Here is a 13,536-nt window from a genome sequence, read left to right as displayed (position 1 = left end):
GGCCCCCAAACTTCCCTTTACCGGACCATCAACCAGCTCCGACGGGGATCCCGAGGCGTTCCCAGGCCAGGTTGGAGATATATCTCTCCACCGTCCTAGGTCTTCCGGGGCCTCCTTCCAGCTGGACGTGCCTGAACACCTCCTAGGGAGGCGCCCAGGAGGCATCCTTACCAGATGCCCGAACCACCTCAACTGGCTCCTTTCGATGCGAAGGAGCAGCGGCACTACTCAGAGTCCTCTCGGATGACTGTGCTTCTCACCCTATTCTCAGGGAGACGCCAGCCACCTCCTGAGGAAACCCATTTCGGCCGCTTGTACCTGGATTTCGTTCTTTCGGTCATGACCCAGCCTTCATGACCATAGGTGGGTGGAACGAAAGTTGCCCGGTAGCGAGAGCTTGCCTTGGCTCAGCTCTCTTTTCGTCACAACGTGCGATAAACAGAATGTAATACCGCACCAGCTGCCTCGATTCTCCGACCAATCTCACGCTCCATAGTCCCCACTCGCGAACAAGACCCCAGGTACTTAAAATCCTTCACTTGGGTAGGACCATACCTACCCGAAGAAAGCACTCCATCGGTTTCTGCTGAGAACCATGGCCTCAGATTTAGATGTGCTGATCCTCATCCAGCGCCTTCACACTCGGCTGCGAACCGATCCAGAGAGTGCTGAAGGTCACAGACCGATGACGCCATCAGGACACAATCATCTGCAAAAGCAGCGCGGAGATCCTAAGCCCACCGAACTGCAACCCCCCGCCCCGACTAAGCCTCGATATCCTGTCCATAAATATTATAAACAGGATTGGTGACAAAGCGCAGCCTGCGGAGGCCAACCCTCACCTGGAACGAGTCCACTTACTGCCGAGAACCGGACAGCTCGCTTGTGTCATACAGAGATTGGATGGCCCTAAGAAGGGACCCCCTCACTCCATACTCCCGCAGCACCTCCCACAGTTCTGGGGGACCCGGATAAGCTTCTCCAGATCCACAAAACACAGTAGATGGTTGGGCATACTCCCAGGCTCCCTCCAGGATCCTTGCGAGAGTAAAGATGGAATCCGCATTGTTCCTCTTCAATTAGGGTTGACTATCGGCGAACCCCCTTTCCAGCACCTTGGAGTAGACTTTACACGGGAGGCTGGAAGTGTGATACCCCTGTAATTGGCACACACACTCTGGTCCCCCTTTTGAAGAGGGAACCACCACCCAGTCTGCCACTCTTCGGCACGTCCCGAATTCCACGCAATGTTGAAGGGGTGTCAACAAGACAGCCCCTCCACACCCAGAACCTTCAGCATTTCTGGACGGATCTCATCAATCCCTGGGGCTTTGCCGCTGGGGAGTGTTTGACTACCTCAGCGAACTCCACCAGGGAAATTGACGATAATCCCCCATCATCCTCCAGCTCTGCCTCCACCACGAGAAAGTGTCAGCTGGATTTAGGAGTTCCTCAAAGTGTCTTCCACTGCTCTATTACCTCCCCAGTTGAGGTCAACAACGTCCCATCCTTACAGTATACAGCTTGGATGAGTCCCCGCTTCCCCCCTGAGTGGCGAACGGTTTTCCAGAAGCACCTTGGTGCCGACCGAAAGTCCTTCTCCATGTCTTCCGAACTTCTCCCACACCCGCTGCTTTGCTCCTGCCACGGCAGAGGCTGAGCCCTTCGGGCCGTCGGTACCTTGCAACTGCGTCCGGAGTCCTCTGGGTAAATACATCCCGGAAGGCCTCCTTTTCAGTCGGACGGCTTCCGACCACGGTGTCCACCAGGTGTTCGTGGGTTACCCCTTGAGCACCTAAGACCCTAAGACCACGCTCCCCGCCGCAGCTTCAGCTGGAAACTTTGAACATTGTCCACTCAGGTTCATGCCCCCAGCCTCACGGATGCACGAAAAGCTCCGCCGAGGTGTGAGTGAAGTCCGTCGGACGGGCCTCCTCCGACTTCCCTTTCCCGCACTACGCGTTGTGGCTTACCAGGTCTGTCGTCCTCCCCTCCCCCTCCCTCCCCTCTTGTGCTCCCCTTTCCCGCTCTCTTTTCCTTTTCACACTCCCTTCCTCTCTCCGCCTCCTTTCTCCATATTCTCCTTGCTTTTTTTTCATAGGGACACACAAACCTCTCCACCACGATAAGGTGATGGTTCCCCGGAGAGGTTGAATAACAATGAACACATCATTGCAAAAGCTCAACAATAACTGTCCTGTTCTGTTCTACTGAGGCATGAGCTAAAAAAAAAACTACAAAAATCGTTATTGTTAACATCTAAAAATCATACGTAAACCACTCCCCTCAGAATCCCTTATATGAATCCCTTATACTCACAGCGTGAAGCGGGGTGAGAACCCCCCCCATCCTCAGCCAACCTGCTCATCACCTCTTCCAGCTTCTTCCCTTGGTAAAGGCGCTACAGATCACTGTCCACTAAGACTAAACGCTTCAAACTGTTTTTTTGCCTCTAACCATTAAGAATCTGAACCCACTTCTCTAGCCCTTATCTATCTATGGTCATTCTTGTCTTTACCTTCACGTATACTTCCTTCTTATTGTCTGCAGGTGAATAATGAATCTGTGGGTTTTCTGGGTAAAGAAGACTCTGGCGTTGAGGGATTAAGCAGACAACAAAGAAAACACAAACTCTCTTCCACTCACACAGGTAACACTCACGAATACAAGTGGATTAGATGACCTCTGTGACTAAGTGGATCACACTTGTCTCTTGGTGCTTGTGTACATTTGTCCATTTTTGTACACATTGCTCTAGTTTTTTTCATATGGTATTTATTTTCAGTTGTTACTGCATATTCATCTTTGTTTGTACCTTTGTTTGGTCCAACTGGCAGGAATGTTTGGGGAGGAGCCACTCAGCATTTCTGGTATTGATGATGTCATAACTGACATCATGAGACAGAACCAACTAATGGGGGTTTTTTATGTGTAGTCATTTCTCATTTGTTTGGTTAATGCATTTGAGGGTAATTGGAAGGAGTTACATCCCTCATTAAGTTTTCTTAATGTGTGTAAATGAGAATAAACTGTGTCTAGCTTTGTCCAGATTTTGCTTAGGTAAGAAGTGTTTGGTAGACACTTACACAGCTGTCCTCACAGAAGCTGATGTTTTACGTCACATCCTCCGTGTAGTCATCCAAGCTCTTGTTAGCAGTCCTGAAAACATCCCAGTCTGTACAGTCCAAACATGCCTGAAGCTCAACCAATTGGACCAATTGGAGTTAATGGCTGAGGTTAATTACCTTTGTTGAAGTCACCGAGGGCAATAAGAGTCCGGGTTTTCCACTCCCCACACATTATCTTGTTGGTAAGTGCTGGCTGTGCCTCCTGCGGTGGGATGTAAACAGCGACCAGAATGAAGAATGATAACATACTTCCGTGGGGAGTAGTTTAGAGAGCCACGTTTTTGTGAAGCACATACCTGCAAATATAGAGAAGTCTCAGTTTTTTCCTCCAAAATAGCTAAAGTTAGTGAAAGTGTGTTGGAAAGAAATATCCAAGGTGCTGGAAGACGCGAGAAAAATGGAAATTAAATCCACTGGTGTTGTTTCGCTGAGATAAGGTCATCTTAGTGAAAGCGCTCTGGGTACCGCAACAGAAAACTGAGTCTATAAAGCAACACAAAACAATTTGCACACACCAAGGCGACCACATGTGGCACCATCTTGATTGAGTGATTTTTGAATATAATTGTTAATAAATACAGTACGTTCTCCTATATATTTGTTTTGAATCTTAATTTATACTCTTATTCAAATCATTATTACTATACAGCCAGGTAGCACATTCTTTAGATTTACTTTGACACTGTGAGGTTAAATCAGTTTTTTGTTTTTATTCTTAGTCCGCTTTACGTTTATTACTTCAGCTTGCAAACTTACAGTGACTGTTTGTCTGTAGCTGCAGGTGACAACATGTCAGTGGGGAGACAGAGCGCTCCACAAACATGTGGAAATAGACACAGTATTTGGGAGCAGCAGCATCCCAGAAATGGTCATCAACACATGCAGTAAGACATTCTCTCCCATAAAACATTAATTCATTATTTTTTTTAAACCTGGACCCTATTTTCCTATGTTTTAGTGTCTAAGTGACTGATGGCAACATCCATCTTTGACATTGTTCCAGTATTAAGCAAGATCGCTGCAGTCGGCATTGGTAAAACAAGCTACAATGTTAATAGGGCAATTGTCCAGCATGTATTTTCCTTCACAAAAGTGCTTGTTTCGCCACTGACAGGCTCAGATTAATATTCTAAGTGTCTGACAACACTATGGAAAGGACTTCTAAGGACGTCAACCTTTCTGGTAAAGAGTAAGATTCTGTTATGGTTTGGGTGTTTTGCTTTGTTTTTGTTCCTCCTTATTTGGTATTTTGGTTCCGTCTTGTCTACTTGTGATTGTGTCTTAGTTTCCTCCCCTTTCTTGTGTTGTGGTTTGTGTCTTGAGTTTCCCTTGAGTGTCTGTATGTTCTGTTTCCTGTTTTATTTTGATAGTCTGGTCTTCTGTGTTGTCTAGTCTTCAGTTTTACTTCCTGTTTTTTCCTGCTCCTGTGATTACCTGATGTCTTCCACCTGTTTTCCTGCCCTTTTGTCACCTGCCTCTCGTTGTCTCTTTACCAAGTGTATTTAGTGTCTGTGTTTACTTGTCTCTTGTCAAATCGTTTTATCTGTCTGTGGTTGCTGTTAGATTGTTCCAGTTGTTTGGCTTTGTACTTTTAGTCTTCCCTGAGGTCTCTGTTTCTTGTGAGTTTTTTTTTTCACTTTGGACTTCTTGTGTTTTTGAGTTTTGGGCTTTGGTCCTGCATTTTTTGTTTGCCCTGTTTTGTGGAATAAATCCTGAATGTAGTGTACTCTCCTGCCTGCTTGCCTCTTCTTTGCATTTTGGTCCTCAGTTGAATGAACTATAACAGATTTATTTCTTTTAACATAAAAACAATTGCGTTCACTAAACCCAGACTCCATGTAGATCAACAGTAATTTTGTCATTGTAAAATACACCTCATTCAAAGTTGACAGGAACTAAATTAAAATATGAAAAGCCACTTTCCACTTTTCCAACCATCACAACTCTAGTTTTGGTTGAAATGAACACAGTTTACCGATTTACATGTGAAGATACGTTGGCTCTATACATGCTAAAAGTATTGTTTTTAAAAAAATATCATTATGCTAGCGACTTCAGAGCTGCTTCTGGTTAAACATAAAGGTATCAATGAGGTTTGAAAGGTCTATCTAAGAACGGATCCTTTCCATAATGTTGTCAGGCACTTGGAATATTAATCTGAGCCTGCTAGTGGAAAAACAAGCACTTTTGGGAAGATACAAGCTGGACAATTGCCCAATTAACTTACATCGTAGCTTGTTTTTCCGCTGTAGCGCTCTCGCTTAATACTGGACCAATGTCAAAGATTGTTGTTCCCATCAGTCACTTGGACACAACATAGGAAAATACTTCTGGCATTGCAAAAGCAAACCCATGGTTCTTGTGTGTCTGTGTTCTCCAGTGACGATAAAGGGGAGGATTCAGAGGGGACCTCCATGATTCATGCTGCTGCCGCCACAAACACTTCAACATGCTCCGACACAGATAGGAGAGAGAAGACCTGTAACCCTTCAACAGGCAAGTGCAAAGATCCATTCAAGGCACAGATACATGAAACAGCAAAAATTCAGTGTATAGCTACATTTACTTCCATACAGCTTCATGGAAGTAAATTGATTGGATTTTGAAATTAAAAAGCTGCAAATTGTACCCAACCCTGGATCCACTCACCCAAGGAAAAGCAATCAATTCTAGAATTTAGATTGGGGGTTTGTAATAGTAGCTGCAGCCAACAACTGGAAACGTTTTACAATTTCTGTCTGCTATTTCATCATTACATTTACTTGTGAGACTTTTTTATTTGTAAAGTCAACTGTGGACTCATGGACAAGTTTATTTCCTCAATCATTTGTTTAAATAACAATTATCAATAATCGATAAACGCCAACCTGCGATAATCTGCCTTTTCTGAGTTATAAAGTCTGAAAGGGCAACATAGCCTATGTGTTAATAATAAAGAATGGGATATGTTTAATTCGTTGGAATAAAACGGAGACAATAAATGTATTGCACCAGTTGTAGGCTACCACAATGACAATTTCCATGAATTGTCTTAGGGCATGTGGGCTAAATAAAAATGTATTTCCACATAACACTACATGTATAACTGTAGGACAGACAACTGTTCAGAGAGGCATTATCAGATGTGAATGACAACAGGACTCTTAAAACTAACTTTTGTTCATGTAAATAAAAACGTTTGAGCAAACATGCAGCACAGGACATGCAGCACAGGGCGGCATGTCGGAGTCAAACCAGGGCCCATTGCATCAAGGAGTAAACCTCTATAACAGCCCCGTCTCACTCCATTTCATGGAATTGTCACGTTATTTAATCTATTGATTTGTGTACCAATCACGTTAATGTCATTATTTTCATGTGTTGATTAAGAATTTTGAAGAAATGTATTTTAATGGGAAGCCTATTTTGTGATTACAGAACTATTACGGTAGCGAGTATTATTGAAAAGTCGAGGGAGGTTGGGTCGGGGTGGTGGACGGGTCACCGAGAGACTGTCGCGAGTTGTTGTCACCATCCCGCGTGTGGTGTTTCATTTCCCCGTTTTTGCATCCCCCCCAGAGCAACCCCAGTGTCATGGCATTGATTCTGAATTTATGAACTTAGAGAAAAATAAAGGTGAAAATTTAACACCATGTGGAGGAAAGTGCCAGTGGTTTTTAATTTACACAGGGTGCATGAAGGGTTATTGATAACTTTCATAAAATGTAGCTTTTATATGAATTTTTATGAGTAAAATTCATAGGAAAAAAAATCCAGGTACATAATTTAAATCCATAAATATTCAGTGCAATAAATTTAATAGCTTTTTAATTTCAAAATTCAGTGAAGCTTCCATACAGCTGCACCTGGCTCAATGTCTCACTGTGTGTCTGTGTGTGGACCGGGTCATTCTCAGGAGCGTCCGACATCTTCACGTTTTGGGGCTTAGAGAGTCCCAAGGAGGTGTCTCCCTCCCAGCAGCTCTTTGACCTGCCCTCCTCCCCCCACTGTCCCTCCAGCCCTCCTTCTCCACCTGTCATCTCTGGGAAGCAGAAGGTGGATTTAGAGAGGAGGCTTGAGGCACTGCAGCTGCAGATAACCAGGTGGGTCACAGGGCTCGGTCAGGGTCTTCCTCAGGAGTGGCGATAACTTAACTTTTAACAGAGCCTAAACTCTGGGTGCATGTCACATCTACATCTAAACAGTACCTAGATATCTATATTACTTTGTTTGTTCCAGAATTACCACAGAAAATCTTTAAGTTGTTGCCATTGACAAAAGAGACCTACTCGAGATATTTAAAGATACACTCCGTATGTTTTAAGACATAAAAAGATTGTTCATTTCAAAAGTTTAACCACACCCAAAACATCACCTTCTTCACTGACAAGTACATTATCAGTGAATGTCCACATCACACTTGTGTCAATTGCATACTGCAGATTGGTTCCCCATAGTTGTGAAAAAGTGAGCGTTATGCGGTGGCAAAAGTGAAGTTCATGAAAAAGATCATAGTTTGGATTAAAACATTCCCAAGGAACACGCATTTCCATGGTGAAAGTCTCCCCGCCCCCCAGAAAAATCTTAAAGGAAACATAGTACTGGTTGGCCACAGCCAAACAGTTATTTTGGCATATATTTTGGCATATATTATATTATTACATATTTCAAGTTGAAATATGTTAACTGGGGCAAATTAAAAAAAAAGTTTGCATTTATTTGCGTCGTTGTATTTATTCATGTCACTGAATTCAAGGTAATAATGGTTTGTGTGTATGCGCCATTTATGACTGATGGGAAAAAAAAATTTGGATCAAATTTTTATTTAATTTTCATTCAAACACCAAACAAATAGTGATATACAGCCACTGAACATACCTCTACATCAACCCCCCCACCACATACAATACATGGGATGAAAAAAATAAGAAAATAAATTTAAAAAATAGAAATAGAAATTTCCCCAAGGGGAAAAATAAAGGTTTTATCTTATCATGAAACATGGCTGCTAAAACAAACAGTAATAACATAAAGAGAAAAATAAGGACAAAATGGGACTTGAGGGCTGTCAACAGCTCCATACACGCAACATCAAGAAAAGTTAAATGTAAATGGCCGCTTCTAGTCTTAACAACTACTCATAGCGCTTTTACATAGTACAGGAACCATTCCCCATTCACACACATTCATACGCTGTAGCCGAGGCTGCCGTACAAGGTGCTACCTGCTCATCAGATAAACACTCACACAAATTAACACTCCAATAGCGCAACCCATTGTCCAATGGTCAAAGTGTGAGGGGACTTCCAGCGTCCTATGTATGAAATTATGATGAATCTGCTGGTGGGTAGCATTTCAGGAGAGACGAGCTTGATATTGACCAACACCTTGTCCCAATCAAAATCCTAATGCAGTCCAGGGACATTATCCCTGCATAGTCTGTCTACTGGGAGTGTTTTGTAGGCGGCCTCAAGCAAGTGTAAGTATAGAGTGGATACCATTCCCTTCGGAGCTCTTTTAGTAACAATCAGCTCATAAAGTGGATGTGCAGGCAGCCGATCCTGCCAAGGTACACTGTGTGCTTAAATTTTTTTTTTTTTTTTTTTTTTAATTTTTTAATCTGTTTATTGATCCCCTATGGGGAAATTACAATTTACACTCTGTGTCAACACTTTGTTAGTTTACACACAGTCCTGAACTACACACACACACATGCTAAGGATCTACACATGCACTAATGGAGAGATGTCAGAGTGAGCTAAAGAGCTGCTCTTAACTGTAAATAAAAAAAAGAAGGAAGTGCCTAGCAGATTGAAACTATTCTTAATATCTTGAAAGGAGCGTAAACCATCTAAGCCGATCACCCACAAATTGTATCCCTCCATTTTCCCACTGAAGGTTTAATAAACAAAAATGAAAAGGTGTCCAGCCAAACAAGCAGGCAAACAAATCCAAAATGAAGGAAGAGGCAAACAGGAATCGCAGGATAACGTAGACTAACCACACACATACACCAAACAGAAATAATGATCTGACACTGGACAAGGAAAGCACAAAGACTAAATACAGGGGGTAACAAGAGGCAGGTGACTGGTGCAGACTTACAGTATTGACATTTACCAGACTGTGTCGCTGTAAACTTATGTAGCGCTTTCTGTTTGTGTGTGTGTGTGTGTGTGTGTGTGTGTGTGTGTGTGTGTGTGTGTGTGTGTGTGTGTGTGTGTGTGTGTGTGTGTGTGTGTGTGTGTGTGTGTGTGTGTGTGTGTGTGTGTGTGTGTGTGTTTTCTCCAGGTTGGAGTGTCGTATGTTAGCAGACGTGGGGACCATCATGCAGCTGCTGCAGATGCGGATGCAGATGATCCCACCATCCTACAGCACCCTGACATCGCCCCCTAACTTACTTTCCTCCCCTATCCTGTCCCCCACTGCCCCACCCACAGACCAGTCACCATCCACTGACCCCCAGCAACAACAATCTAATGAAAACCAAGATCAAGTTCTTCGACATGTCCCAGAATCCACTGAATCCACTTCATATCAGTCACTGTTTTCTTCCCCCAACCTCCCCCAGAACAGCTCCACCTCTCCACCCCTTCCTCAAACCTCCAGCCAGTCTTCGTCCTCTGTCCATCCTCAGACTAGAAGCCTGAGTCTAGATCCAGCTCCCAGCGAGGCCTGATCAACCAGTCCTTTGTGTCAGGACACAGAGCTTATCCTCTGTCTCACAGGTACTGGAAACCTTTTAGTAGCACACTTCACTTTCACAGGAGAATGGGATAGTAATAAAAAACCATGTTGTAGTACTCAAGACCACTTTTCGAAGGTCTCATCTTGGAATCAACCACATTTTTATTCGGTCTTGTCCCAGTCTCGGATAAAGGGGACTCAGGATTTTATTTTAAGACCGGTCAAGACCACAACTGCAGGGATATCACTAAATTGCCTGAGAAAGCCCATGAGAGAGCGACATCATGGCTTTCAAACGAGCAAAGTGGCAGTTGGTCAAGGCCACACGCCCAGCCTCCACCTTAACTTTACTTACATTATAACCCACATATTATATCAAGGCTCTGTCCATACATTCAGCGAGAGATACCAACTCACACTGGACTAATATTATCCCATGAACTCTGTGTTTGGCGAAATATAGTGGGTAATTTGCTTTAGAATTTTTACATGACAAACTACAAATATTGCAGATCCACAAAGGATTAAAATCACAGACAACCTCATTACAAATCACAAGAGGTCCCCAGCTTAAATTTGTCCTCACACAATTCAGAGATAGATGGATACAATTAAGGTGTTTGGGATGTATCCCCTAAATCTATTGCCCCAATGCATGCTGGGAAGGTTCCTAACACACCAACCCACATGATCAGCACTCAGCCAGTAAGAATGCTGATCAGGGTTTCAACTTTTCTCATTTTGCCTTCATTTCAAAGAACTAAATATTTAAGACACATTTTAACATCAGGGCCCATGAGACTAGTGTCCATGTAAATGTATGCATTTAAGAATTTCATTGAGATTTAAATGCCTCAGAGAACTGGAAGCCATTTATTTTAAAGGACACCATCTTCACACCGACCATCTCCTCCTCTAACCCCAAATTTCCACTGGATGCGTAACAGAACGGTGGAGGACTCATTAGGTTTCCATTAAAGTCATTGTGTTTATTTCCAGCTCTGGTGACCCTCCAGAGCAGATACGCATAGGTTCTATTTTTATTATATGCAGATATAGTCAGGAAGTTGAGCACAGAAACAAAATAAAATGAAAAAAGGTTAATTTTCAAAATAAAACTAGACCGTGCTCACAGCGGATCATATCTCCCTGCACCCCACCTTGAAAACACAGCACAGAGTTGCTTCCCCTTTACTCCTCTGGATGGAAACACTGAAAGCTTTCAGTCCTGGCAGCAGCCTTCTGCAACAAATCCGGACCTGGTGGGTGTTGACAGACTTTGGAGCACTGAGCCGTCACATAGCGGAGCCGATCCGCGGCCATTATGCATCTGGTGGAAATTGGGGGTAAGAGTTCACCATGGAACTATGTTTTTTGGGCTCCAAAACATCTGACCTTACTTTATGTGTCTCTGTGGCAGGACCAGTCCGTCTGTGGACAAACCGTCACTGTCCTCCCACCATCTGTCAGTCATAGCTTCACCAATCAACCAATCAGAAGAGGGCCTCGCCCCTGCTCAGCCCAACACAGAAACAGCATCTAGCCGATCAGAGCAGCCCGGGAGCCCGCTGTGCCTGTCATCATTGGACAGTGGTGTCACCACACCGCAGAGTCTGCTCTAGACTGTGTGAACATGCTTCTGCAGAAGGATTTACATCTGTCAAAATATAGATCACAGTAAATGACCAAAAACAAATCCTGGATCAAACCCACATTTTAAAAACACTTTAGGGTGACATACTTACACAAATGCACCAAGTAGAGGTGGGCGATCCTTTGCAGCGGCAAGGGTTCAAATCTGACTTGTGGCCCTTTGTTATCATCCCGCCTCTCTTTCCTGTCTATCCACTTTCACTATCAAATAAAGGGAAAAGCCCCCAAATCAATCTTTAAGAAAAAGTTGCTAAAAGAGAGGAGACAAACAATTTTCTATGCTATGTCTATGTTAACGTTGGTTTTGGAAAAGAAGGACAGACTGTGAAACAGTTATGTGGTTCAAGAGTATCTGAATGGTGTAGAATAAAACAGTAATAGTAGTCAAGCAGTTGTAAAAAGCGGTTTGGGTGATGGTGTTGGTCTTTGTTCTAAAAGGTACCAAGATCACAGCGTGTGTTCCGATTGCCTAGTAGTTCCCTTCGAAGTGGACTGCATAGCATATCCCACCATTTTAAGTAAGACTCCAAACCGTAGGGAGCAAACAGGCTCTGTTCAAAAAGAACTGCAAATTGTGCATGGAAGAACTAAACATTGGTTCATCACTTCGCCTGATCCTAGCAAGCAAGATTACCCATCAGTCTCATTAAAAACCAAAGCGAACATCTTATAAATGAATCAAAACACATCTATCCACAAGTTACATACATTTCAATAGAACAAGTTTTGTAATGGTATCAGTTTTTGTTTCAGTGGAGTAAAGTTCCCACAGTAGCAGCAATTTATCCAATGTGTTTACATTACCAGGGTAACACAGAGAGGAAGTGAAATTGTGTGAGTGACATTGTGGTGTATCCCAGTGGAGGAATTTTGTTGAGTAGGAGTAGGGAGAATTGTTTATGTAAACTGTGGATCAGAATGCAGCCATAGTTTTGTTTGTATAGAAACATTTCCAAGGCAATTTTATGGTGTATGCAAACGGATGAGAGTTTCTGGGAATGTCAGTTTTTTACAAATAAGTTGATGTACGACAGAACACACAGTACATCCATACATTCTATTGTTAGTTTGTTATTTATGCTGTCAAACTGCAGAACTATGATACTACAACTATGATACAACACTAATCTTATTAGGTGGCTCATGGTATAGTAGGGGTGACTGTGGCTCAGATGGTGTAGTGGGGGCAGCTGTGGCTCAGATGGTGTGGTAGGGGCGGCTGTGGCTCAGGTGGTGCGGTAGGGGCGGCTGTGGCTCAGGTGGTGCAGTAGGGGCGGTTGTGGCTCACGTGGTGCAGTAGGGGCGGATGTGGCTCAGGTGGTGCAGTTAGGGAGCTGTGGCTCAGGTGGGTAGTTGGGGCGGCTGTGGCTCAGGTGGTTGCAGTAGGGGCAGTGGTGCAGTAGGGGTGGCGTGGCTCAGGGGTGACACAGTAGGGGCGGCTGTGGCTCAGGTGGTGCAGTAGGGGCGGCTGTGGCTCAGGTGGGACAGTAGGGGCAACTGGGGCTCAGGTGGTACAGTAGGGGCGGCTGTGGCTCAGGTGGTACAGTAGGGGTGACTGTGGCTTAGATGGTGTAGTAGGGGCGGCTGTGGCTCAGGTGGTGCAGTAGGGGCGGCTGTGGCTCATATGGTACAGTAGGGGCACCTGTGGGTCACATGGTGTAAAAGGGGCTACTGTGGCTCTGGTGATGTAGTAGGGTAGTAGTAGCCATGTCCCTATAAATGTGTGTAAATGTTTATCTGATGAGCAGGTGGCACCTTGTATGGCAGCCTTAGTGTCTGAATGTGTGTGAATGGTAAATGGTTCGTGTACTATGTAAAAGCGCTTTGAGTGGTTGTTAAGACTACAAAAGAGCTATGTAAATGCAGTCCAATTACATTTCTGATGAAGGGGTGTAACTTCCTTTCCTGTTGTAAGGTGTTAAAAAAAACGTATTATTAGTTATGAAATCCTGCTAAAGATTTCCCACCGTGGTCAGAAAACATAGGGGAGACACTTTGTTGCCAATAAATATCAACAATTTAAAAACATTTTTGTCATTTGTATCGATCCACTAGACATAACATCTACATACATGGCATCTGATTGGAG

General features: G+C 43.8%; 1 protein-coding gene and 1 long non-coding RNA gene across 2 annotated transcripts in view; both read left to right on the top strand.

Annotated features, from left to right (window-relative positions):
- LOC116699831 (potassium voltage-gated channel subfamily H member 6) overlaps positions 1-4,016 on the top strand; it is a 142,747-nt gene extending 138,731 nt beyond the window's left edge. Inside the window, exons 18-19 of the mRNA XM_032532621.1 lie at positions 2,551-2,650; positions 3,904-4,016. Of these exons, the coding sequence (XP_032388512.1) occupies positions 2,551-2,650; positions 3,904-4,016 (213 nt within the window). The remainder of the gene's footprint in view (positions 1-2,550; positions 2,651-3,903) is intronic.
- Positions 4,017-7,018: 3,002 nt separating this feature from the next.
- Positions 7,019-12,724, top strand: LOC116699329 (uncharacterized). The gene is made up of 3 exons (XR_004334411.1): positions 7,019-7,210; positions 9,399-9,835; positions 11,215-12,724. It is a non-coding gene; the product is annotated as an uncharacterized LOC116699329 (long non-coding RNA).
- Positions 12,725-13,536: the final 812 nt, after the last annotated feature.

The sequence above is a fragment of the Etheostoma spectabile genome, chromosome 12 (genome assembly GCF_008692095.1).
Source record: "Etheostoma spectabile isolate EspeVRDwgs_2016 chromosome 12, UIUC_Espe_1.0, whole genome shotgun sequence".
Lineage (NCBI taxonomy): Eukaryota > Metazoa > Chordata > Actinopteri > Perciformes > Percidae > Etheostoma > Etheostoma spectabile.
This window is presented reverse-complemented; position numbering and strand designations above follow the sequence as displayed.